The sequence below is a fragment of the Gadus chalcogrammus genome, chromosome 9 (genome assembly GCF_026213295.1).
Source record: "Gadus chalcogrammus isolate NIFS_2021 chromosome 9, NIFS_Gcha_1.0, whole genome shotgun sequence".
Classification (NCBI taxonomy): domain Eukaryota; kingdom Metazoa; phylum Chordata; class Actinopteri; order Gadiformes; family Gadidae; genus Gadus; species Gadus chalcogrammus.
This window is the reverse complement of record NC_079420.1, coordinates 5,675,209-5,702,708: the sequence shown is the minus strand read 5'-3', so window position 1 is coordinate 5,702,708 and position 27,500 is coordinate 5,675,209. Positions and strand designations below refer to the sequence as shown.

Here is a 27,500-nt window from a genome sequence, read left to right as displayed (position 1 = left end):
GAAGGGGTAAGGGGTAGGAATGGGATTGGGCCTTAATGTGTTCCTGGCGTGTTGATCACTGATTCCAATCACCTGTGTTACATCATTATTTCAGTCCCCTACTTCGGCCCCTGTGCTGGCCTTCCTTCTCTTTCTGTAGAGCCATTACAGCTCTGCAACGAGTCAAGTTCTGCTGCCTGCCAGATTTGTTGTTTATCTCTTAGCGTTTGGCTTCACCTACGGCTCCTAACCACTAACCTCCACTCTCTCCCCCTGTCTCCCTCTCGATCACTCTCTGTCGCCGTTTCTCGCTCAGCATCTCTCGACGCGTTCCAACAAGCCTCTGCATTCACCCTAACCGCACACGTCTCTCTTCAAATTAAGTAGATATCGGGTTGCCCACCACCCATGCACTCCCTTTTAAGGGAACACTTCATTCTGTTTTCGTCTTCCTGGTTCTTTCTTTTCAGTTTTTTTTATGGGTTGATGTCTGAGGCAATCCTTCAGGGTTCCAGTTATTGCCTCTCTGTCTCCAAGCCACACACCCCTCTCTCTCCTCCTCTCCCTTTCTCTCTCTCTCTTTCTCTCTCTCCCTTCTGTCATGTTTGTCCTCTAAGGCATTTCCCTGGATTTGGAAATAGCCCCGTCCATCACTCACACACACACACACACACACACATACCCAGCCCCATCACCTCTACACACACACACGCACACACCCACCCGCCCACCTACACTCTTCCCATGCTACTCTTCCTCCTTTTCGCCTCACACTATAATTTTGACAAATTTTGGAGCACTTAGGTGGCCAAGGGTAAATGTGTTTGCCATGCGGGCCTCCGCAGCAGATGGAGCAATAGCCCTGGCGTCCAGGACTCTTCACTGTGGTGCTGCGGGGCTGTGGCGGGGCACACTTCCTAGTGTTACTGTCCTAGCTGTTATTATCCCATCACCATTAAAGGCTCCCACTTGCATCGCGTGCTGTGAAGGACTTATGTGCCCGGGGGCCGGATGGGGTTTACTGGAAGGTAAAGCCATTTCTCATTGAGAGATAGACCAGGGAGATAGTCACTGCTAGCCAGCCAGCCTTGCGTGGGGCAGGCTAGAGTCCCCCATCCCTGACGGGGCTCAGAAGGTGTGGCTGGTGCAGCACACTCCAATTGAAGGCTGTGGGAAATGTGAGGGAATCTCAGGGCCGGCCTTACCTTCAGTATTGTTATTGGATAACATCGTTGGGCAATATTGTAAATATAATACGCATTGCCGTAAAATATTATATCCTAATAACATAAGTTGTTACCTAACTGTTAGGGGTTAGTTAATGCTTAGTACTCCATTAACTAATGTTAATTCATTGTTGATGCAGCCTACTCTGGCCTATGAGGTTTGAACAGCAAGGACGTCCCAATGCCCGCGTTTACCTGCATGTGGTGGACTCTGAGATGAGCGGGAGGGCAGTGCAGTCCTGGTTGGCGGACCCCCGTTGGTGACCATCGCTGCAACACTCCTCGATAGAGATCTGCTCCTTTCCTACGGAAACATCTGAACACAACCAGGGTACACTTCATCACTGTGCGTGTGGGTGTGTTTGTGTGTGCGTGCGTGCGCGAGCACGTGTGTGTGTGTGTGTGTGTGTGTGTGTGTGTGTGTGTGTGTGTGTGTGTGTGTGTGTGTGTGTGTGTGTGTGTGTGTGTGTGTGTGTGTGTGTGTGTGTGCGTGCGCAGAGCCCAGGTGGGCCCCTGTCCCTCACCTCACATCCCAACAACCCACATAGAAACAAACAACATGATGTGCTGTGCCTGGAGCATTCGTGGCAGGCTCCTTCGATGAGGTTATTAAAGCTTTCATCTGTTCATAAAATATCAAATAATACGGGGTTCGAGACCACTTTTAACCAGATACAACATTGGGCAACCGATAGATTGATGAATGTACCCTATGGGTACTGGCTGAGACACATTGATCAACGTGCACACACTGCCGAGATCCTTCCACCAAGATTGATATCGCCACAAGGCCAAACGACAGTTATACGCTATTCGGATGATCAAAAACCCTGCAACTAAATCCCAAGCTCAAGGCAACTCCAAAAAGCTTTGAGAAACGTCAATTTTTTCTACTTTTTATTTTTCTTCTAAAAGTAACGAGCAAATGATGTGTTTCTGGTCGGAAATCAAGGGACCCGGTTGGGCTGGAGCGGGACCAGAGTTTTCCCCCCGCTGGTTATTCATCAGGATTACCGGGAGGAATGCCTCGACTCTGTAAACAATCAGCCATCACAGTCATACCACCGCGTACATTCATTAGGCTGCGGTTCGTGGGATCCGCCAAACGTGAAATAGCTTTGGCAGATCGTGGACTTGGACCCTCTCTCGCACCCGGGCCCCCATCAACCGCCTAGCGGGGCCAAAACGGTCCGTCTAAGCAAGATGTCCAAACCCCCAAATGAGAAAATAAACTCACTGTGAATCCATTTAATTTGTTGATCCATCGCAATATGATACTAAATAGTATGTGGATGACTGGAAGTTATGTATATTTATATATATATAAATATGTACTCTGGATTTGTGGGGCCATCTACAAATCCAAGCAGAGACGTGATATTTGTGCTTGAGACGGAACATCTGCCAATGGAAGGTTTGGCAAGCGCGGCCGCGACCCGGCCTACTCAGTTTGATGAGCAGGGAGGACAAGTGTCTGTACAGGCTGTCGTCCGGACTCTTAAGAGCCCTTGGGGCTGGAACCTCCCCCTCTGTTTTAATCAAAACCCAACAAGGACGTGCATCATAAGTAACCACTGTGTTCATGGAAATGATTGACCTTCGCGTTGGGATAACGGGATATATATTTCTACGAACTTTCAGACAGCTTTATCGATGTTGACGTTCGAAAGCGTTTCAGCGTTTCATTAAATTAAAAAGTAATCAGTATTGCATATTAAACCATGTCAGATCACTATCTGTTGTCTCTAGCTGCTGCATTCATATGCGCAACACGGATATTGTTAACGGGGGGAGTGGATGCAAACACACAGCCTTGTTTTTATGAGAACAACATGGGGTGAGACACCTTGGACAGCCTGCTGTGGCCGGGCCAGACCTGGAGAAGTGAGAGCTGGCACATTCCACCCAAGCCCCGCCAATAAACCGCCAAGCAGCAGTGTGAAATGAGGGGGCACTTTAACAAGATGTCACTTCTGGCCTGCACCTTTTGAGTTTGTTGGTGCTGGCCGGTTGCTTCATGTTTCTTATCTCTCTCTCCCTCTCTCCCTCTCTCTCCCTCTCTCCCCCTCTCCCCCTCTCCCCCTCTCTCTCTCTCTCTCTCTCTCTCTCTCTCTCTCTCTCTCTCTCTCTCTCTCTCTCTCTCTCTCTCTCTCTCTCTCTCTCTCTCTCTCTCTCTCTCTCTCTCTCTCTCTCTCTCTCTCTCACACACACACTCTACCTCTGTTGTTCAGTTTTTCCTTATTTTTTCTGCATTCCCAGCAACTTACGTTGCACTGCCAGTTGTAGTGGAAAGTAAACCTGGGTCTACCAGAACCCACAAATTAAAGAACCTCTGGATAGATTTTGCCCCCCGGGTCAGAGCTGTATTTTCCTCTTCCCTCTCCATTGTTTAAGAGCATACAGGTGGGTCACGCCTGCTAGACTATGTGTCTTTCCATATAATTCTCACTACTAACTCAATCTAGCCCACGCAAAGAGTCTTTGTGACATTTCCAAGCCTTTCCCTCTACAATCGAAGCCTGAAAGAAGCAGAGAAGCACACCCAATCTACCGATGCTGGTTCCCTCATGAGGTGGAGAGACGTACACAGGGAAGGGGCCAGAGATGGAGTCAAGCGGTCTGCCTGATCCATGGTCTGCCTGAGGAGCCCTGATTTCATCTCGGGTGGCGGTGGTGGTTGTCACGGACATTAAACTTTGGCGGAGTAGTTCCGAGCTCTTCCTGTGTCTAGGCACATCAGTCTAAACAGGTCTAAAGGAAGAGAAGCCTGACTAGAAATCAGACTGTAGATGTAATGTAGTGGGACGGCTGGATCCTAGATTACACCTACACAGAGTAACAGGGGAATTATAGCCTATTATTATTTTGTATTTCTGTTTTGCTTCTTTCAACACACTCAAGGCAATGAACCCCAATGATTATTCTCTGAGCCAGTTGTCATTGGTTAAGCCGCGGCAAGTTTATATAAACTATAAACCAGACAGTGTTTGTTTAAGTAAGGAAGATAAATGGAAGAGGTGTTGTCCTACGAGTCTATCATCAAGAGGAGTAAAGTATAATCACCTAAGCAGCTGGCCGGCTTCAGGTCATGTTGATCGTCACTGCTGACGACACTTCTACAGCTGCCAGGAAAAGACCCCCCCCCCCAATCCCTCCCCCCTCCTCCAACCACTTCAACTAACTATCTTTGAAAATGGACCCACATGTGTGACGATGGACGAGCATTTAGATATGGGGGGTATAGCCCACCTTTGCGACCTTTGTTGGGAATATAGAGTGCTCTTTGCCGTTCCATATGTTTGAAGCTGGACGAGGATGTGAGCCACACACGAGCATCTTAGCGTGACCTTTGACTCAACGCAACAGCAGACCAATTCAAGCAATGCGTAACACATTTTCCATAGCAGCTATATATCCCATGTATAATTGATCCCTGTTTCAAGCTGTCTTTCAATGGCACGTGGGGAGACGCACATGCGTTAGAGCGCACGCAACATGTCCGTTGCTTTTTATTAGTAGCCTACTCCAATAAACTAACCCTCTATATTTTGGACCATTTTCGCCAAACGAACAGCATACACACATCATGCAAAACAATTAAAATGGACTACACTTATTAACGCAATTAAAAAATTGTTTCCCTGGAAGAAAGGTGCCTTACCTTGCGCACGGAGAACTCCGACTACAGAGCAGAGGAGCAGAATCCACAGACCCATTGAGCTGCACAACGAACTCCAAACAAACACAACTAAGTCCACAAATACGGCCGGTGTTCTGCAGCTGTCTGGGAGTATTTTCAGTACAGGCTCTGGGGGAAACAGATAGAAAATGAAGTGCAGGGGTTTAGCCTCAGTCTCGGCGTGATTTGAGGAAGGATGGTGTGTAATTACCGCGCAGTGAGGGGCGGGCTGCGACCACAGCCTGTTAGTTTGGTGAGGTGAAGTGTCAACTGCAAAAACTTTGGATTGCGCCGAGAACATTTACACACGTTTTTGACGCAGTTGACTGTTGGAAACAATCGTGCTTGAAGTTATGGTCAACATGTATAACTTAAAGCTTGCAGCGTTTTATTATCCATAGTCTGAATATTATCAAAAACGATGTATAGTTTGAATATTAAGCGTTATAAAGCTATTCCATTCAATGCAAGGATGTGTATATCGTTGTTGCTACACATGATTTGTACTAAAGGTTTGTGCTTAATACGAACGAAAAGTGTTTTTTGTTTCAAGGTGTGTGATTTTCAGTTGTTAGAGCAGAGTTTGAAGTTTAATTGTCAGCCAGCACACCATTTACTATGTAGCGGTTGGGGGGTTGACACACACACACGCACGCCGGCACACACATACACAATCTCTTTCTCTCTCTTACTTAAGCACACACACACCCACCCACCCACCCACACACACACACACACACACACACACACACACACACACACACACACACACACACACACACACACACACACACACACACACCCACCCACCCACCCACCCACCCTCCCTCCCTCCCTCCCTCCCTCCCTCCCTCCCTCTCTCTCTCTCTCTCTCTCTCTCTCTCTCTCTCTCTCTCTCTCTCTCTCTCTCTCTCTCTCTCTCTCTCTCTCTCTCTCTCTCTCTCTCTCTCTCTCTCTCTCTCTCTCTCTCTCTCTCTCTCTCTCTCTCTCTCTCTCTCTCTCTCTCTCTCTCTCTCTCTCTCTCTCTCACACACACACACACACACACACACACACACACACACACACACACACACACACACACACACACACACACACACACACACACACACACACACACACACACAGGCATCAGACACACAGAGAGAAACAACCAATATTGGCAAGGAGAAATATAAATAATTGCTGCTATAAACATTTTGTAACATCTTTACGGTACAAAATGTCGACGGTCTTCCGGTGAAGTCAATCAGTCAGCGTTGGCCGTGGGCAGGGTGAGGCAGAGGGGTTAAGAGACTTCCTGATCAGAACCACATGTCTTCCGCAGCACACATCCAGACTAGCAACATCTCAGCAGAACCATCAGGAGGCACCATGGCACCTTGTTAGACCATGCGGCCAGTCAAACACAGGACACGTCACGCAGATCAAAGTCCAACGTCAGGCCATTCACCCTGTTGACCTTTAGGGTCTAATACCTTTTCTAATGCATCAAATTAAACAAAACGCTTGAGACGTCGGTGCGTCTCTGCAGAAGCGATTTACTCAAGAGATGTAGTACGTGGTTTCAAAGGAGGACGCAGGCTTTCTGGGAACCCGGGGGTCAGCTTATCTTATCAGTAGCACCCCACCGGTGTAAGGGTGGCCTGCTGACTCTGGAGGTATACGGCTAGCACTGTCCTTTTGTGGCGCTGATGATAGCCAGGACTCTGGATGTATCAACGCCAGAGAAAGAGCTACAACGAGAGAAAGTAGCCCTTAACTGCCGGCCCTACCAGCCGGCAGTTAACGGGTCTAAAAAACTAGAATGACCATGAAGGGATGTATCTTCTACACACCATACGAGTATCTTGCAGGAAAATGGTAAAAAGTTTGTTAATATACATCTTAAAGTCAGCTTATAAGCGCAGGTTAGACTCAGGACCGCCGGGGCAAGGTCTGAATCACCACCGGCACCTCCCCCTCGTTTGTACTTAGTCTACAGTGCACCTTGTACTTTGTTGCCTCCATAACGCAAGGGCCCTTTGAGTGTACGCTAATAATCATGACAGGTTACTGTTGTCCCTCACTTTAATAACAAACCCTCAAACCAGGAAGCCAAAAGCTTCATTTTAACAAGATAGAACAGCTTGTGGTCACTTTTTAAAAGCGTTAATCTTCTTGAGGAGGCGGTGTGTGTGTGTGTGTGTGTGTGGGGGGGGGGGGGGGGTAGGGGTTGGGGGGCTCGAGTTCTTTTGAAGTCCGGTAAAGTCTGTCTTGCCGTGTCTGTGTCAATGGAGACTGTTTCTAAGCAGGGGTTCAAGGGGGAGCGAGCCCCTGTGGAGCTCTCACTGGCGTCATTTACCAGCACTGAGGGAAAACACAGTACACAAAAGCTGTGTTTAAACGAAATAGCCATAACAGCTGTGTTCCGCTGATGGTTTAGTGTAAAGCTCAACCTAGCTTAGTTTTTCTTCATCGTTCTAAAAAACGTAAACACATGACGTGTGAACAAAGATGTGTGTTTTTAATGGATCCAACAAAAAAGGAGGATATGGATCATATTTGCTCCTGTTTTGAAAACTATTTTTGGAAATAGACTTCATAAGAGATGTTTTGTTTCCGCACATTAAAATCTCAATAAATACACAAGTACATATATGTAAACAAATACATAGAGATAATTACATTCATATACATTGTACAAACCCTGCAAATCTGAACCGTCTAAGCTTTCGGTGTCTTGTACAGTTATTAAAAAATGTTTGGATTTACTGTAAGCAATGTAAATAGCACAACAACGAAAAAAGTGGGAGCAACACTTTGCGCTTATAAAAAGTCCACTCGCTGTAAAACATAGTTAATATATATTCCGAGTTATCCGTTCATGCTGCTATTCATGAAAATAATATGAATAACTGTCCAAAAATGTTTAAAGACACAAGAGGTGGATGAATGCTACACCAGATCTCAATCCAGTTGTTTCCTTCATGCTAGAAGTAATGTTTCAGTAACAGCAGGGAGGTAAGAAACAATGGATCTTACGGAGGAGGTCTGAAACAAAGTTGCGCAGTTGTAACAACATACACAACTGTACCAGGATAACCGAATTGATCACAGTTCATTTGGAAACATTTGAATAACAAATATTATTGCTCTCTTAAACTACTAATGAATCATCTTTTTTTTCAGTCCAAATGGCCAAATAATGCTTACAACCCCAATGAATATCATCATAATCTGCTGACGTGAAAGTGCATAGGGTGAACATTGCAGCGAACAAAGACTGTCCGTGCGTTCATCCTGTTCCATGTGGTCCAATGGGAGAGCCCAGTGCATGCTGGGTATCGTAGTCCGTGAGCTGGCGTCACGGAGACTGTGGGTTACCAATGGTTGTGGCTCGGGGCGGAGAGGGGCCGAGGCAGGAAAACTGCTCTGGCTCTCTTTTGATCTCTGGGAACAGCCTATCGGGGTAGAGGATCTTCAGCTGCTCTTCAAAGAACCTTTCCAGTCTCCTACTCGCCGTTGCAACCGCAGAGCTGGCCTACAGTCACAACAAAGTGAGGCGAATCACACAGAACACCATCATCAAGGACTGAGTAGAGGCAAACACAGATTACCAGGTCGTTTAACAACAGCTTTTATCCAATGCAAGTTTAAATTCAACGGCTTGACTTTCACATGTGTGTGCGTGCATACGTGTGAGTGAGTGAGTAGGTATGTGTGAGTGAGTGAGTGAGTAGGTATGTGTGAGTGAGTAGGTATGTGTGAGTGAGTGAGTGTGCAAATGTGTATGTGTGAGTGAGTGAGTATGTGTATGTGTGAGTGAGTGAGTAGGAGTGAGTGAGTGAGTGAGTGAGTGAGTGAGTGAGTGAGTGAGTGAGTGAGTGAGTGAGTGAGTGAGTGAGTGAGTGAGTGAGTGTGTGTGGGTATGTGCGTGTGTGTGGGTATGTGCGTGCCTGCGTGCGTGCGTGCGTGCGTGCGTGCGTGCGTGCGTGGTAAGCGAAGTGATCTTGAGACGTAGCAGACCTGGCTGTAGGCCTCCCAGTCCCTGAAGATGAGACGGACGTCTGCTATGACCTCCTCAGGGCCTTGGTAGGCTGGACCGGGGTCGGCAGTCAGCCTCCGTTTAACCGTGGACAGATCCATGGGCCTCTTCGGGTTCCCCTGCTTGTCAGCTAATGCCTAACGATTTAAGAAGATATATTCGTTTTAGGGACAGGTATTGCAAATGAGTGCCAGCTACAAATATTTATTTAGCAATTGTAAATGCATCAGCGGGGAGTTTAGGTGACTGTTTGCGTAAAAAAAAAAAAAAATCACGTTAACTCAAGTTTACAGTTTTCAGAGCCATGCAAACGCCCCACTCTCAAACAATCACGTTCCATAGATATGGCATGTGAACCAACTGACGTGCTCAACAAGCCAAAGCTGTTATTAGCATTCAAAAGGTGAATTCAACCGAATCAATGACTGTTGAAGGATGGGCAATTGTGTGATAAACATTGATCAAGATTGCGCCGCATACAGTCACCTCTTTGTCCTAAATGTTTTGTAGTGTTTTGTTTGTAAATTCAGTATTTAGATTTATATTGTGTATATACACTGTATCTGAAATACGTTTTTACATAATATCAAGTACAATCTTGGGATATTTTTGCATCTTGTTATTCTGCACCATTTCACCACAGTGAATTCCTCATATGTGAAGCTTACTTGGCGATACAACACTGATTCTGATTTTAGCTGTCACCACATCCTGTATGGCTAGTAATAGAAGCTGAAGTCATGTTTCCTCCTTAGTGTCTCAGTGTTTACAGAGAAACAAGGGTCCAGCGCAACCGCCACCACACTGGGATCAGAATTAAATGTTTGTGACGTTCATCCTGGGGAACGCTGCCAATTTGCGTCCCGGCTTGGTGGGCTCACCGCCGGGTCGAGGGGTCGATGAAAGTCCACGCTCAAATCGCTGCAGAACAGCAGCAGCAACAGCCTTTCGCATTTCTGTTCAGACAAACAAAAGATGCGGAAAAAAAACACAAGAACGAAGCGTCATTCAAAGCCTTCCGTTCGTGCGAGGATTTGTTTTACTACGATAGTATTTCACCTGAACCGGTGAAATTCAATACACGCTCTCCCCTATAACAACAACAATCCAGGGCACCTCCTTGCATGACGGGTATTGATTGTACTGATTAGGAATGAGTACTACTACGGACCCGTTTGTCCAGAGGGGGGAAGCCTTCTGGGCAGTCTGGCTCCTCTTTCACCGTTCTGGCCTCAGGTTTGTTATCGCGGTCAGACTCTGGACCAGTCAGCTCCCGGCACAGCGAACACAACCACGACCCACTGGACACGAGAGCAACAATAACATGGAAAGTTTAAATTTGAACTACCCCAACAATATTGCAGCTTTACCATGGAGGAATTTAACAGATACACACTTATTATGCTATCTTTGTTAGAATAATGATTGTGAATTAATTTGGAGTCACATTTATGAGCAGGTAGGGGTAAGGGCATAGCTCAAGGAAGACTCCAGGTAGACTTTGAACAGTGTGACTCAAACCCAGAACCTTTGGCTGAACGGCCCTAAACCCTAGCCCAAATATTTGATAAAATCGCTAAAAACTTTGTTAAAGCTGTATGACAGCAAAATGAAAATTAAAGCAATTAATTAAGCATAGGTTACCATAAGTATACTATAAATAAGCCATTAAAGAGATCAAGGCATTCCACCCAAAAAAGTCGACTTTTCAAAATAAAAGCGTAGCGGTGGCTTGCCTGGGCGAGCGAGGCAGCGACGGAACGTGGCAGGCGAGGTGGAACACTTTGGGACACTTATCGCAGCAGAGCAGCTCCCCGCCGCCGCGACACACGGCGCACCAGTGTTCACTGGGAGACGCCCGGCGCCAGTCGCCTCGCGTCTCCCCCCCCCACTCCGGGCTCCTCAGGGCTAGGGGCCGGTGGCTCCGGCCGGTGCTCCCAGGAGGGGTGGTGGAGCCCCACGGCCCAGCGGCCCCCACGCTGGCCTGGGTGCGGTCGGCTGTACTGTCGGGTAGGCTGGTTCTTTGGGTCGGGTGCAACTGCTGCTTGGTGGACTGGAGATGAACAGCGAACTGCGGATGAGGTGATGGGACAAAGGGTAGGAAGTACTTTAATAGAAGTATTATTGCTACAACATGACAATAGGCTTAAACAAATATCCTCAGGCTTTTTTTTGTTTCTTTATAACTTGATGTACACACTTGCATCAAAAAACCTTTTAGCATCTTAATCAACTAAAATGTGTCACTGTGGATATGACTATTTATTGGTTTATTGGTTTATTTCAGGGACATTGCACACTAATCAACAGTCAAACTACAAGTGAGGAATAGTTAGCCTAAAAGAGGCTAGTGTACATCCGTTGCTTGTTTAATTTATTTTGCATATTAAGATAATTGCGGACTATGTAGTTGCTGCTAAACTCTACTTGGCTATCAACTATGATGGGCTATTTCCACACAGAGTCGTCAATTCCTTTGAAAGAAATACGTCAACTCAAGTCATGAGATCTTGTCCTCAAGGTATTATTATTACAAGGTACTCTGCAATAATGTCCCTGTAGGGTTGCAATAGAGAAGAACAGTTCATAGCATGTTTGTTGTTTAATATAATGAAACCGAATACTTTTGGTCCTCGATTCGGATTGGCTCGAGCCTTTATAAAACAATCTCAAACTATGCTAGCCTGTGTTGCTTGGCAAAACAGTTTGCCGTCTTGAGGAACTTTATTGCTTGGTGGAAGAATGATGATTTGTTTTCCATAAATGATCGTATTTTACGCTGCTGTTTGTTTATGTTTGGAAATCTTACTCGGGTAGAGTAAGCGTTTTAGGGGCTCTGTCTGGGTCATGTCTAAGAACGCCCTCTAGCTGCCTAAGAATCACTGTAAACCGCTGCCTCTCAAGGCTGATTTCTTAAATAGTATTTAGTCATGGAGCAGATTCTTCCATCTAAAGTGACTCCTCATGAATTCAGACACAGGTCCTGAAGGAGCAGTTGGAGGTTCTGGCTCGAGCACACCTATGGCCGAACTGTCAACACTGGGAATCGAACCAAGATCCCCCGAGCCGCTAAACCACGTTGTGTCCCTTACGAAGCTGCCGTGGTCCTCTGGCTCGTCCTTGATGGAGAGGAGTGGTCCTGGAGAGAGCCTCCGTCTCCTCTTGGAGGCCCAGGCCTCTGGTCCCTCAGCCGGCTGAACCTCTGAAGACCTCCAGGTCACCAGCCTGGGGCATCGAGACAAACAGCCAGTCAGCTTCCAGAGAACTCACAATAGCATGCAGTGGGACGTATATAGAACATCATTTGAATATGCCCTTTGGATGCCTTTTAGGATAAGTGTATTACCCATTGACATGAGTGAGAACATTTTAAAGATGGGGGCCCTTGAAAGAGAATTTGAATCCTAACCCCTGGTAAGGTATGTTTTAACACTTAAATCACTGCTTTGAAATGGGAATTGATTGCATCGGGATACATCAATACATTTCTGCAGTGGTAGTAGAGTGGGAGTACTGTCGTACATAACCATGGCGTGTGTATTTTTAACCTACCCTGATTTATCGTCGTGGGATACGGCCAGGTACCCTTGGGAATTCCTTTGTCCATTTACTGAGAGATAGAATATATATTTAATGAGATAAAATAAGCTCAAGCCAAGATTAATTAAACACATTTTGCATAAAACATGACATAATAAACTAGGATATGCTAAAAATCATTAATTAATGATAAGTAATGAAGAGATGCACTTTATTCATTGGATTGAAATACAATGTTACAGCAGCACATTATGTACTAATGTAAGGTAGACATAAATAGAGGGAAAGTAGTTTCCGGAACAAACATGAAATAATACTGCCATCATACCATTTGGGACAGCCTGGGAGGGGGGCAGACCCTGTGGGTATTTTGATCTGAGCATCTGGACCGGATCATCTCTCTTGTTCAGATACGTGGGGTCCATCTGGATAGGACGTAAAGAGTCACCATGAGTCTACTTCATTCCAAAACTATCTTTAATAAAACGATGATGCAAAGATTCATGAACATTTTGGACATTACGATAACAATTCCATTAAATACGATCATTAGTGTGAAATAAGTCCAGTGAGCCTCTTGGCAACAAAAATTATTCAACGAAATAAATCTCTGTGTAATTGCACATTTTCTGTGCTATTGGTTGCTAAACCCAAAGATAAGTACCAATTATAAGGCAATATAAGCAGATTTATTCTGAGCAGATCATTGCAATAATCACCCTGAAGAATCGCTGCATGACCGGCAATTTTAGGTTGCAGTAATATACTGGTGATTATGCAGCAATATATTGGTGTTTACGCCATTAATGTTTCATTGCACTCCAAGGCAATCTCTGGGTATTTTGTTTCATCGATCATTTAATTTCCGGATAAGGATCGGAGACACTTGCCAGCTGTCTGGAGAGAGGAGATACATTGGTGGGCAGTGATGCAGGCTGGGTATAAAAAGGTGAAGAGGAGAACACGTCTGTGGCTTTGGTCTGGAAGGTTGAGCTGCTCACCATCCCCCTTGGAGGCTATAGAGAGAGAGAGAGAGAGAGAGAGAGAGAGAGAGAGAGAGAGAGAGAGAGAGAGAGAGAGCGAGAGCGAGAGAGAGAGAGAGAGAGAGACCAACCAATCAATCAGTGAGATGTCACGGTGACTCTGGTCACATGGTTCACCACTCCAGAACTCCTTAACCAGAGCAGGGCAACCTCCAAAGAATTGTAAACAGCACACTCGAATTGCAGACAGGGTGTGCTTGACACCTCTGCTTTTGAAGGGTTTCCTGTTTTGGTCTTGTTCAAAACCTTGCACCTGCAAGTTCAGTGGAAGAGGTACGAAAAAACATAAATAAAATGTAAACGAAAACATTTCTCTTGCTCACAATATATGGTCATCAGCATACATAAGCTGCTTATGTATGCTAACTTCCCCTTAATAAACACAGTTATTTGGACCACCTCTGAGATAACTTATGTCTATAATGCACAAACATAAATAGGCCAGCTGGGTTCAGTGAAAACAGAAATAAATGTGAAGGGATGTTAGTGCCAGGCTACAATGCTAGTGTTTGTAGCCTGGGAACCACACAAATCTGCAAGCCCATGTTCTCGTTGCTCTGGCTGATGGTCTGGACCCCTTGCTACCCAGACCGACTTCCAGATGACCTTGCCCAGGTCAGGCCAATCACAACCGTTAAACTTATAGACATAGAATAGGGTTTGACCATAGACAAATATCCATAGACGCCGCCTTGGCCTTTGGACCGTACGTCCACGTAGCCACCGTATTGGAGGCCAAGACTGGCTTGTAAACAGTTAATGGGGAGATTCGTTTTTTCTGAATAAACAGCACATGATTTATTTTCAGTCCAGAGTTTAATGATCTAAGTGGAGTAAACAAAAAAAAGTAACTAAAATCCAAAAAGAAATGTAAACGTTGTAGTGCCTTTACTCCAGGAAGTCTGCAGCTTCTCTGTTTACCTATTTGTGTAAAGGCCGGTCAACACAATTAAGTTGCACGTTTCGTCGCTCTGATTGGTTGTAGAGTCTATCCAGTTAGGTCCACGGAGCTTTTGGCTCCTCGCTGAGAACAGCCCTTGGAAATGAAAAATAAACTGAGCGATGTACGCATTTGTGATTCGTCTGGCAATATTCCGCTTAGGCCTTTTAGTGTTTCAAGTGGACTAAAGGTCTGTTTTCATTGGATGTACCCATTTTATTTTATGTTCCCTATAAAACCGTTCTGGGTGCGCGGCAAGCTAGACTAAACATCTCAGCGCACTAGACATATCAGACGCCGCTTACGCAACCCAGTGTTGTGCGTTAGCCAAACGCTAGCTTTAGCTTTAGGGTTAGCTTAGCCGCGGTGTTGAGAATGACTCTAATTCAAATCCTTCTTGATGGAAAAGAGCATGAGTTGCTCTGGATGTGAAGGCTGTCAGCTCCATTTGGGACGAATAGGTCTGCTGCCAGAGCTTGTTAGGAGAAGCTGTCAATCAAACCCTCAACTGGCAGGCCTGCACCCGCATGCATATCAAAGCAGGAGACGATCAGAGAGACACAAACACACACACACACACACACACACACGCACACATAAACAGACATACACACGCACACATAAACAAAAACTGAAACACAGAAACAGACACACAAAGATAAAAACACACAAAAACTGAAACACACACACACACACACACACACACACACACACACACACACACACACACACACACACACACACACACACACACACACACACACACACACACACACACACACACACACACACACACACACACACACACACACACACAAAGCAAACACACACCTGGGTGGGGTATCCAGTGGAGCCGTTGGTGGGGCTGGCACGGTGGGCAGGGGCCCCCATGAAGCGGTGGCTTGCCGGCTGGGGGGACATCCGGGGCCGCCCACCTCCCTGGGGTGGGGGCCCCCCCTGGGGGGGCACGGGGGAGGACCTGGGCAGACGAACACTCTGGTACCAGGACCACGGCTGGGAGTGCGGTGGCGGCGGGGGGGCCGGCGGGCGGGGGGCTCTGCCAGCGAGGCTGTGGGTTGAGCTTGTCCACCTGCATCTGCAGCTGAGCCAGTGTGTGATGGGACGCCAGGCGAGGCTCCAGGGCCGTGCCGGCGGGCGAGCCCGGGGGCCCGGGGCCAGAATGGGGGAGCCGTGGAGCAGGGCTGCCCCGGGAGCTCCCCAGTGGCTTTCCCGGAATATTCTCCACCACCAAAGTGCCTGAGGGCGAGGGAGTGCAGTGCAGCGCGCTGTGAATAACAAGTAGGGCTGACACTCTGAGCGCAGCTAATGCTAACCTAATGCTAACTTATTAGTGACAGTACTGTTAGTACAACAACAACACGGTTATGCTAGCAGGACGCTCGCTGGGATGTCGGAAACTACTACCGATGATGAGTGGGCCCCACGACGAATCTATATCTAACAACTATCATTACCATTAGAAACATTATCGTGCCATTTTTACAGCACTACGAAACGTTATACATGTTATATCATCGTTATCATTGTTATATGTCATACTACATATATTACACATTAAACTGCTCTATTGTATGCGTTTCTGGATGTGATTTCAGGGTTTCCCAACACTGTTTGTCTGTGCTCACCCAGATCCACGTTGGAGGCCCAATAGGCGGATCGACACTGGAAGCGTACCGAGCTCTGCGGTATGAAGGAGGTAGTGCATTTGGCCTGCAGCAGATTCCCAATCTGGAACAGAATCTGCAGCAGAAGGAGAGCTATCAATTATTTCACTGGGGACATCTTTTCCATCATATTTTGTTCAGTAGTGTCTACTAAATACTGCACTGGTACGAAGAGGTACAGGTTTTTACTATGTAACGATTACTTTTTCGTCATTTTAGCAAATGAGTAAAACATCTAACGTTTCTATTTATTTGGGCGTTTAGGAGTAGGGGTTAGGAGTCCTGCTCAAAGGATGCTTACAGACAGACTGCCAACAATTGGGTTTGACCCAAGAACCTTCTAGCCGATCCTCAGATCCCCTAGCCCCCTTACCCCTAACCCTTCCACCCTGCAGCGATTGGCTGTTCGATACCGTGAGACATTTACAACGAGGTTATTTAGCAGACGCCTTTATCCAAAGTGCCTTACAATAAGTACATTTGTCAGAAGAGAGAGAAACAATATATCGCTGTCAGTACAGTAAGGATAGATAGCATAGAACCAAGTGCCAAACACTAAGAATTGTTGGGTGAACCCATTCCCTGTATACAAAGAAAGATAGCTATGATAACTAAGACACTACACAATGCTAAGTACTATTTTAAAGTGCAAGGATGTACAAGATACCATAAGTGCGCACATTAAGTGCCAGTATATGCCAAGGATATATGATTTGCCCCGGACATGCCACCCATACACATCCCCCTGGACTATACTACTTGATATACTCTGTATCTAATCCACTTGATTATTTATTATCATACTGTTCATATTTATCGTACTGTCCATCTATGCTTGGTCTTATCCATTATACCCATCTTAGGCTGTTCATACCTCAGTAGGTCACTTTACTTTTGCTGCTGCATTGCACCATATGAAAATTCATATTCAGACTGCACCTTAATTGCTCTTTTGCACTTCTATTTCCAAATAAATGTTGTAGTCCTTGTACTTGCACAATTGCCTTTGCCCAGTTGTCTTTGGACTTGTGCACTGACAATAATGTGGGCCCCGCCCACATCGACAGGTCACGCGTCATAGCGGCCTGGGCCGCAGTGGACGGGGGGCTTCAGTGGGTGGGGGGGGGGCTCCAGTGGGTGGGGGGGGGCTCCAGTAGGGTGGAGGGATTCGGTGGGCTCACCAGGCGTTTGCAGTACAGGAAGGCCGTGCCCCCGTTTCGCTGCGTGGCCCAGCTGGTGAAGTTAATGACGTGGTCCAGGTGCCGGGAGAGATAGCCGATGTCCTGCTGCTGTTTCTTCAGCGTGCTCTCGTGGCTCTTCGTCACCTCCTTGGGAGCGAGGGGGGGGGGGGGGGGGTGGGGGGGGCGAGAATGGAGGTTAGGGGGGCCCGTGATGGATTGGCTGTGGAAACACAACCGAGGCTGATGGATCGCGCCCCTTTAACGGTGAACACAGAAACCCGGCCTGTTTAGGAGTCAGAGAGCCAAGACGTTGAGGGCCTGGTATGTATTCCTGTGGTATGTATGGTGGATGTATGTTGTGTTGGGCTGTTATAGGGAATGTTTATGTGGTTTTCTGTTTGTGTGTTTACATAATTGTTTTATTATTTGGCCGGCATTCTCGAGACCCTCACAGGACAAATTACTCATTTGGGGGGGGAAAAAATATTTGTTATTTTCTTTTCTAATCAGGAAGGGTTAAGGACAGTGTGTTTGTTGACACACAGACCAGTGTGTGATCCAACAGGCTACAAATGGATACCAGGAGTGTGTTCTTACCTCCAGTTGATTCACCAGCACCTTGCCCTTCTTGTTAATCTCAACGATCAGGGCGCAGATTGACTTCTTGATCTCATTGCGGACAGAGTGGCGGTTTTTACTCACTTGGTGTAGTCTGTGAATAAATATTGCCACATGTTTGAACATATTTAATGGGTCTAATGCTTAATGGTTTACGTATCATGCGCTCGTAGATTCAACCCCTAATATTAAAAAGGGGTTGAACATTAACTTATACCCCAGCTTGAGGTACAGGAGAGAATGCTAGTTGCTGAACGCTAATACCATAGCGATGTGCTTGTTGTCCCGGTTATAGACACAAAATAATAATAATAATAATCAGTTTTCTATAGCGCTTTTCTGAATACTCAAAGACGCTTTACAAATAAGAAAGGAATACATACAGACTGTACAGACAATCAAACAAAAGGGAAAAAAATAAACATGTGATCAATGGTCAGATTTATCAGTTTTCATTTGTCCGATCCATACCCGCTGTTGATTGAATGGGAAACCTCGTCGATGACTTTCTTCTTCTCTTTCAGCTGACGCGTCATGCTCTCCATGTGTTGCTTGTGGTTGCTATAGGCATCGTCCAGGAACTGATAACTGAACAAACACCGGAAACATTGAGGAAAAGGCTGAGTCCAAGTCTATTTGCTGAATATCCATTGTATATTTTATTGAGAACAGTGAAAGTTCCTAAAGTGCCCGTCCATATAATTGTTATGTTATCCCTGCTTATTCAGACAAAAGTAACATAACCCTCTTACCTGCAATGCGCAAATATGCATAGGCTTTAAATTGAGATATGAATACCTACTTACCAAAGAAATAGCCTAATATTTGAATATTCGGGCTCAGCCCTTCAAGACTATATACTTAAAACCCAGACCAAAACACAAAACTAATCAAAACACAACAGAAGGCACTAGAAGGCCCACGGTATACCCAGCATGCAGTGCGTTCCACCTGTTGGGCGTTACCTGTGGTCCTTGTGCTTGAGCAGCTGACAGTCCCGGCAGGTGAGCAGGTCACATGTCTCACAGAAGAGCTTCAGAGGCTCCTTCTTGTGGACATCGCAGAAGACGGGCCTCTGGGGAGCGGACAGCCCGTCCACCTCTGGAAGGAACCACAGCCGATTCAGAACACGACGTCCGACAACGTCGGCGACACAGCGGGCCGTACGGCAACGTAGTAGAAACTAAAGAGAGATACTCTACTTAAAATTAAACTAAGGGTAAAACTGAAAAGGATACTCATGGGACATAGCCACATTAATTGTAAATTCTGAAAAAGGCATATCAACATTTCAGACTAGGTCAACATTATTGACAGTAATATATGCTACATTGTTGAAGCTATTCATAATTGACCATTATACAATATAAAATGTGTTTAAACGATTATTGTCTCTAAAGCCTCTTAGTGATTAATGCACAACAACGTGGCATACTATTAGGTTTCCATGTTTAGTTAAAGATGGTGAAGTTTAGTCTTAAGCAATGATTCGGTTTAGATATGGAGATGGTGAAGCTTAGTGTAACCCAATGATTTGCATTAGGTCTAGACTGTTAGGAGGGGGGAGGGCATATCGTCGTGGGTGTTTGACTCCCAGATGAAATGTGAGCTCTCACATTGATGTGAGGGGTCAATGCGGGCCCCAACTAAATATCTAGAAAATGCATTCCTCCGTTTGCCATGGCCGCGGCAGCGTGGCTCCAGTACCTCTGGTCCCGTCCACCTTGTGGCGTATGGCGTGGTCTTTGGTGAACTTGACTCTCTGGTGGGCCTCCACGCACGTGGCGCACAGGTACTCCACACAGTCCACGCAGAAGCCCGCCGCCTCGGTGTTGTCCTCGCACGTCATACACAGCTGCAGAGGGGGAATAGTACTGGTTAGGTCGCTCAAATACTAGCCTTGTGGGTCTACCTGTTGGTCCTGTTCTGTGCAAGAAGGCCTTGCTCAAGAAGCAACTCCTCCCTGCTCCTTAAAGACATGGAAATAGGTAGCCTATCACATGAAACAGAAAGTTATCCACTACCCTTGAAGATCTGCCTTTCTAAGGGTTGTGCACAAAGTTGGATGCAAAGAGGTTGATTTGCATGCTGCCAAAAGTGGGGACAGTGGAAGTACACGATATTTACCGCGATGCCGCTGCCGAATACATGAGAATCAAATTGTGCTTAGAACAATTTGATTATTATTTGTTTATTATCCACTGCAAACAAGGTCAAGTATAGTCTCGGACAACAGACATGCCATAAGCATCTGCTTGAAGTCAACATCATTCAGCTGAATATACAGCTATTCATGAGGTGGAGTGATATTTCTTCGTGGCCGATTGCTCATTAGCAAAGCTCATTAGCAAAAGGCTGCACATAATCAACATAAAAAAAGATAATGGCTCAGCGATTTATGAAGTTGATTAATACTTAGTTACCAATGGCTTGGCAATAACGGCTGCTTATAGTCAACAGAACACCGCTGATGGGCCTCAGCTATTTGTTTTAATGATTCATAGTACTTTTTAACATCTTGGGTAGAGAAGGAAACATCAGTGGTCCTTAAGCTTTTTGTGAGTGTGTCCCTATTTTGAGGGCACAAATGAAACCACATTGCTGTGGGAGCAAATCTTCAGGAGGCCTAAAAGCCTACCTGATTGTGTTAGATCTAACTGAAAGGCAACATTTCTTTTTTAAACATTTAACTTTTAATTACTGAGAGTTGCTTCAGCGTGTTATCCACTTTCAGACCTATTATTTCCCAATAATACCGATTTATGATGACAGAAATAAATCCCACCTATCGGAATGCATGTGATTTGTAGTTTACCTGGACACATCTTTCCATGGTGCTGCTGGGCGCTTCAAACGCATCATTGACAAACAGGTTCTCCATGACGTCCGCTTCCATGCATTCTTGCCTGCATACTGGACAGCGGATCACGTTCACTGAAGGAAACGCGGGGAAAACGCATCCATTCAATATGCAATCAATCAATTACACATAAATGCAAGGTTCAGCCTAGCTAGGATCGTGAAGGCTGCGTGTATGTCGGCTATATGCGTGTGTTGCCTTCTTCATTCATTAATCAATCGTTTTCCAAATAATCATGGGGTCCCACATCAGAGTCCTTGCAAGAAAATTGTTTGTAAACAAGCAGGCTCACTCACGTGGTTTGTTGGCAGGATTGTCCACCTGGATGGTCGGTGGCTCGGCAACAGCTAGATTCCTCGAGGGTGGAGGTAGACATTTTTTACAAAAAGAGTGTAGGCACGGAAGAAGTTTAGGCTCCCGGCTCTGAAAGTTTAAATGGCAAGACGGACACGTGTCCAGTAGATTCAGTGTGTCGATCGCGCTCGTTTTCTCCTGCACCGGTATGCTCTCAGCCTCGTTCTCCACACCGCCGACAGCCTCCTCCGGCTCAAGCTTCTCCGTGCCTCCTCCTTCATCCATAGCGTAGTCCCAAATCAAACGACGATCACCGGGCTGCAAGGAACGAGGCAGACCCACAAAAGGGGCAGCAAACGATCAGATAAATAATGATCCTTGTGGAGAAGACGGCCCCATCCGTGTCTTGCTTCTCGACCTCCTTAAACTCCCTATTGGCAACGGGCAGCATTCGTGCTTTCAGTACTCAGCGCTGCAGTTCCGTCGTTTGCACTGCGACAGACCGACAAATTACCCACGGATTCATGTTTTACACTAAAGACGCACGATGCATCGACGCGCTCACGCCCATCGCATCTCTGTACGATCCGTGGAGACCCTGATACATCCGTGATGGTACGGAGCTTCGTGTGACGGAGGATCGCAGTGCGCACCCCGGGCGCGTCGCTCTGAGGGGGGTTGGGTCTGAGGGGATTCGCCCCACCGTTTAGCGCGCGTTTTTAGAACTACAATAAAGGCTCGTTACGGGCTGGCACGTTTACTGTCGACGTTGTGGATGTCTCATCTTGAGCTCAACAAATAATTAGGATGATTTCACTTCAGACAGGATTAAGACAATTTTCTAAAGCTTAAATGTATAGGATTATCATGACATTAAAATTAATTGTCAACCTTTTGACAACATCATGCGGCAGATTACAGCGCAAACCAAAAGGGCTCATAAATTATTTCACAAGAGCAGGTCTTTATTTTGAGATAAGCTAAGTCAGCACAGCCTCACCCTCCCGATCTTCCAATAAGTCAGCTATTTCAAAGCAGCGTGTGTGGGGGGGGGTGGGGGGGGCTTAAACATCCCAGGCAGCTGACCGAGCTCTACTGCCTATACTCTCACAGACATGGACCTGACAGCAGAGAGCCACACTGTCCCGCTGAGCGATGGCAACCGAATCCCCTTGCTGGGTCTGGGGACCTATGCTGACCCCAGATCGGTAAGTTTGTTTGTTGTTATAATTCACACCTGCAGGCTACATTGTCAAAATACCTTTTGCTGTTTTGTAACCATGCCATTTCTTTCCAGACAGCCAAAGGCACCGCACTAGAGTGTGTCAAGAACGCCATTGATGTTGGCTATAGACACTTTGATGGGGCTTTGGTGTACTTCAACGAACATGAAGTGGGTCAAGCTATCAGGGAGAAGATAGCTGATGGGACGGTCAAGAGGGAGGATATCTTCTACTGTGGAAAGGTGCGTTTAGTCACTGCGGTCAGGCCAGTCTACACTCCTACTCATTCGGTTTTATAGAAAATAATCACTGAAGCACTTGGGAACATGTACAATATTATGGTGTCGTGAAATGAGCACCAAAAGTTAAAGGAAGATCAGACAATAAGCCATGGATAAACAAATGATACAAAAAGTTGACCTTGTAGAATAATGGGCTGTATAAGAAGTAACCTATTATGTAGCATATTAAAAACATAAATAAATGTAAAATATCAAAGTAATACAAAACAATTCAATCTTCTACATTTGGTATGTTGATGAATTTTTGTTTAACCCAGGCTCTTCTCCAATGGCAAGGAGATTGTATTATTGTCTACATCAAACCTCTCCCTATGATTTCTTCCAGCTGTGGTCCACATTCCAGCCCCCAGAGATGGTGAGGCCAGCCTTGGAGAGCACTTTGAAGGCCTTGAAACTGGACTATGTGGACCTGTACATCGTTGAGCTTCCCATGGCCTTCAAGGTCAGTGTAGCCACGCGACCTCCTTCCTGGAACAACAAATGCATGCAAAAATAATCATTTCCCAGAGCCTAGCTTGACAGGTAGACTCGCCAGAGCCAGCTGGACAGATTGTGCCGGGATTCTAGGTACATGAGTAGGAACTACAGAGAGAGAACTGACCAGAACCAAAGTAAAATAACTGAACGGCCAAATCTCCCCCTCCCTTAGCCGGTGACTATTTAAACCCTGTTGTAGAGACGTGAACAGCATGACCTAATACACCGCGATCAGGCAGAGTTCCCCCTCTCTCTCCATTTCGGGGTTGGCTTAGCTCAGGAGGTAGAGCAGTTGTCTTGTAACCGATAGGTTGCTAGTTCGATCCCCAGCGCCTCCTAACTGAATGTTGATGTGTCCCTGAGCAAGACACTTAACCCTAACTGCTCTTGACGAGCTGGCTGTCGCCTTGCATGGTTGTCTCTGCCGTTGGTGTGTCAATGTGTGTATTAACTGATGTAAATAGCTTTGGATAAATGCGTCTGCTAAATGCCCTGAATGTAAATGTAAATCTCTGTCTGGAGTTGAGGTTTTGGTGGCTTTTGGTAGATTGTGGAGGTCACCGCATCAGGTGGTCAGCAAATAGAATAGTCGATAGAAGGTGGAATGACGAATGTACTATAGCATTGGAATATCCTCCAAGTGGAACTTTTTGGACTTTATGGAATTACTACATGGTTGTTTGCATATTCACTGGAGTTAGGTTTATGGTGTTCTATTTGTCCTTTCGTGTGTACACCTCGTTATTGTGGAATTTGGCCCTCATATTTGTAAACCCACTTGATTTGTACCTTGCAGCCCGGTAATGACTTCTATCCCAAAGACGAGAATGGAAAGTACATCTACCACCATACCGACCTGTGTGCAACCTGGGAGGTGAGCCCTTCTCTGCTCTTGATTATTGATCATAATTGATCATCAATCATTCATATTATCGACTGCATTAAATGATCTTCTTATTTTGTTATCTACATCATAATTATATTGCCTCTTTGAATGACATAACATGACGCCGCTCAAAGGGTTGCTGCATGTCTGCTTTGGTCTGTCACAGCTGACCTATTTATGTTTCCTATTTCACCTTGCACCAACAGACACAAAGGGGGTTTCTGTCTTCTCCGTCTGCTGTTTGGGTTCATTTTTTGTCTTTGGTTTAATGGAGCTCCTTGTCCCTTGTGAAACAGGCGATGGAGGCATGCAAAGACGCCGGTCTGGTGAAGTCTCTGGGCGTGTCCAACTTCAACCGCCGGCAGCTTGAACTGCTGTTCAACAAGCCAGGCCTCAAGCACAAGCCTGTGTCCAACCAGGTGAGGTTGACCTTTAACCCCTGGCTTAGAAGGCAACCACTTCTTAGTGGTTGTAGTCAGTAGGCAGACCGTCTCGAAAGGGATGTCAAAGACACTGTAGCTACCCCCCACGGTAAAGGGGAGAGGACTGTGGCACATACGCATGTGAAAACATTTGTCTGTAAGATCCATGTTGTCGTTAAGAAATATCATGGATGTATCTGTAATTTTGGATGTTTCAAGGGCTTGCTTTACAATATCATATATTTCAAGGTTACTGATTATAATATCGGATATTTCAAGGCTGTTCGCTGATAACACAGAGATATCACTGGGTTCTATATATATGTATAGCGGGTGGCACAAGGGTTAATAGAGGAGTCGAAGATAAAGAACGTATTGAACACAACAGTTTATAAATGCTTGTTATTTGACAAAAAGGATTTTAACCTGGTCGTGGTGTGCAGACCATGAGCTCAAAACATAGAGCCGCCCAGCGACCGTTTGCCAGCACAGTAATAAAACCAGTCCATACTAAGGTGACACCCAGCGGTGACTATGATTGTCTTGGGTCTTTCCGTGTGTGTGACTTTTGGTGTCTTTGTCCCTTCAGATTGAATGCCACCCCTACTTCACCCAGCCCAAGCTCCTAGAGTACTGCCGGCGGAAGGACATCGTGGTGGTGGGGTACAGCCCCATCGGAACCTCCAGGGATCCGTCTTGGTAAATTTGGTGTGCAAGGAAGGGATAGGGCTCCAATCCCCACGAATGTGTGAACTAACAGTATGGATAAAACAGCTGAATAACATCAGGAGTCAAACAGCCTGTACCCGCTATGCCATCCTCCCCCACATTTTAGAAAGGCAGGGTTATTGGCCCCTGTCAAATGCAAGGTCCAGTTCAGAGTGCTTAAAACACGCCGGGATCACATTATAAAAACATCAAAAGGACGATCGGTTAAAGGTTATAAAGGTTATAAATCATTGACAAGAGAAATGTGAAATAATGGTACAAGATAGTTAATGTGCAGACAACCATTGGAACAAAAAGCTGTGGCGAACAGAAACATTTTGAGCCCTGATTTATTCCAACAAAGTGTTGCGTGCTCAGGGAGTTTGTTCCGGATGGACAAGCAAGGTTGTGATGACCCGAAAACAAGTTCCCCGCGCTGAGAACACGGAGGCAGGGCAAACGAAAGGAATTCATGTTACGAGGAACGCACCTCTAAAGTAGAGCCTTGTTTAATATCTGACCGACAGGGTGAATCTAAAATGTCCGCCCCTGCTGGAAGACGAGGTGCTGGTGTCCATCGGAAAGAAGTACAGCAAGAGCAGCGCCCAGGTGGCCCTGCGCTTCAACGTGCAGCGCGGGGTGGTGGTGATCCCCAAGAGCTTCAGCCCACAACGCATCCACCACAACTTCCAGGTGAGTTTGGTGCACGTCCAGTCGGATGAACTGAGGAGATGTGTGGCAGTCATTCATTATTTACAATGTTTTACGTGCATTTCTAGCAGTCGATCTTTCATTGTTGACAAAGTTTTGCACACATTTCGAGCAGTCATTCGTTCATATCATTCATTGTTTGACAATGTTGTTACCAAATGGAACATTGAAGTGGTTAATGTTCAAATTTCCACATAATCATTCATTTTGCGATAGAGTGGACAACCCAGAACTGGATTATTGAATTTGACTATGCAGCAGGATATGCCATAACAGCATTATCAATCATTGTTTCAGACAAAAATCAATGAAGGAAAATGGTTAGTTGATTCTATGTCAGTCTAGATAACAGCAAAATTAATTAATAGGTTATATTAGGAATCAGAATTAGGAATCATCGCAATGGAGTTACACCCTGTTTCTCTTTGCAGATATTTGATTTTTCCCTCACTGAGGAGGAAATGAAGTCTATCGAAATGCTGAATAAAAACATTCGTTTTGTGCAGCTGTTAATGTAAGTATGAGAAGGTATTTTATTATCTACTTGGTAGTGAATGTGTGCTAGGTGTGCTGGATTTATAGTCCTTTTACGGAGCTGTTTGTTTAAACAGTGTTGCGCTAGTGTGTTCCTAACATCTTATTTATTTGAACGTTATCACATTGATGATGTCATCATCATGGTCCATTAAAAACAGAACCATTTTTTACACAGGTGGGCCGATCATCCCGAGTATCCATTCCATGATGAGTATTAGACGATCCGTTCCATGATACCAATGTATCTGATCATACATCATCATCATCATATCACCTCACCTCAACTTCGGGATTACAAACGCTACCTGTTTATAATGAATCTCATGGCCATGTTGTACTCTAGAGAGATTCCATTATTAAACTCTAGATGGCGCCAGCTCACATCCAATAAAATCACTTTGAGGCAGTCATTCCTTTAGGGGCCTCCACATTCAATACACTCTATCCAATTGTACAATTTTCTAACTGACGATAGACATTCTATAATAACAACAAAATAACTGTCTGTCATAGTAACCAATAAACAATTAAAGTTGATATTATTCATCATACCTGTGTATTTCTTTCCCTTTTAAAATACAACGAAGCCATGCAAGAATCATGACTTGATTGCTGTCGTAAATATTGGTTTGGGACCTGGTTTAAAGAAGCGGGAAGGGACTTCTGATTTGCAGATGCCCTATAATGTCAGCTATAATGCAATGTAAAGGGGTCATGAGTTCTTATTTGGCAACTCTGAAAAACCTAAGTTATGTTAGCATTATAACATCGGCGATAGTGTGTTGGGCATAAATATAGATATGCACTGCAAATACTGTGTGAATTTCATCCAATGTAGATGTGCTAAAACTGTTTGGGTGCTGCATCAAATATGAATGCAGTTAAGGCCAGGAGAGCAGAAAACGTGTTCATGTTTTTTTGATGTGAGCTCCCTCGATTCCTCTTCATCCGACATGTTTGTTCGCTGAGAGGGTATTAAATTTTGATTCAGTGGAACAGTGCAACGTTGACACAGTGTGTATTTTTGTGCAAAATGTTCATCCAATTTCAAACCCAAAGGCTATTTCTTAATTTGAAAATGTATTAAAGGTTTTGAAATACAGCAGCACATTTGAAACAAAATTATTACAAGTTATTAATTATTATGCAAATGTTGTTCTTG

At 45.5% G+C, this 27,500-nt stretch overlaps 2 protein-coding genes and 1 pseudogene across 2 annotated transcripts in view; 1 reads left to right on the top strand and 2 right to left on the bottom strand.

Annotated features, from left to right (window-relative positions):
- Window positions 1-5,136, bottom strand: part of LOC130389068 (fibulin-1-like) — a 10,099-nt gene extending 4,963 nt beyond the window's left edge. Inside the window, exons 1-2 of the mRNA XM_056598732.1 lie at window positions 4,867-5,136; window positions 1,401-1,521 (exon numbers count right to left, since the gene is read on the bottom strand). Coding sequence (XP_056454707.1) covers window positions 1,401-1,521; window positions 4,867-4,921 — 176 coding nt within the window. The 5' untranslated portion in view covers window positions 4,922-5,136. The remainder of the gene's footprint in view (window positions 1-1,400; window positions 1,522-4,866) is intronic.
- Window positions 5,137-7,390: 2,254 nt separating this feature from the next.
- Window positions 7,391-21,738, bottom strand: LOC130389745 (transcription intermediary factor 1-alpha-like; annotated as a pseudogene).
- A 414-nt stretch (window positions 21,739-22,152) lies between these two features.
- On the top strand, window positions 22,153-27,219 carry LOC130389553 (aldo-keto reductase family 1 member D1-like). The gene is made up of 9 exons (XM_056599384.1): window positions 22,153-22,280; window positions 22,370-22,537; window positions 22,923-23,039; window positions 23,871-23,948; window positions 24,257-24,379; window positions 24,972-25,081; window positions 25,618-25,783; window positions 26,233-26,315; window positions 26,514-27,219. The coding sequence occupies exons 1-9, from the start codon at window positions 22,188-22,190 to the stop codon at window positions 26,554-26,556; spliced, it is 981 nt and encodes a 326-aa protein (XP_056455359.1). The 5' UTR covers window positions 22,153-22,187; the 3' UTR covers window positions 26,557-27,219.
- The last annotated feature ends 281 nt before the right edge of the window (window positions 27,220-27,500 follow it).

Coding starts and splice junctions, on each gene's coding strand:
- LOC130389553 (XM_056599384.1), top strand. CDS start 22,188: ATGGACCTGACAGCAGAGAGCCACACTGTCCCGCTGAGCGATGGCAAC. Junction 22,538..22,922: donor ATATCTTCTACTGTGGAAAG/GTGCGTTTAGTC, acceptor GATTTCTTCCAG/CTGTGGTCCACATTCCAGCC. Junction 25,784..26,232: donor GCATCCACCACAACTTCCAG/GTGAGTTTGGTG, acceptor TTCTCTTTGCAG/ATATTTGATTTTTCCCTCAC.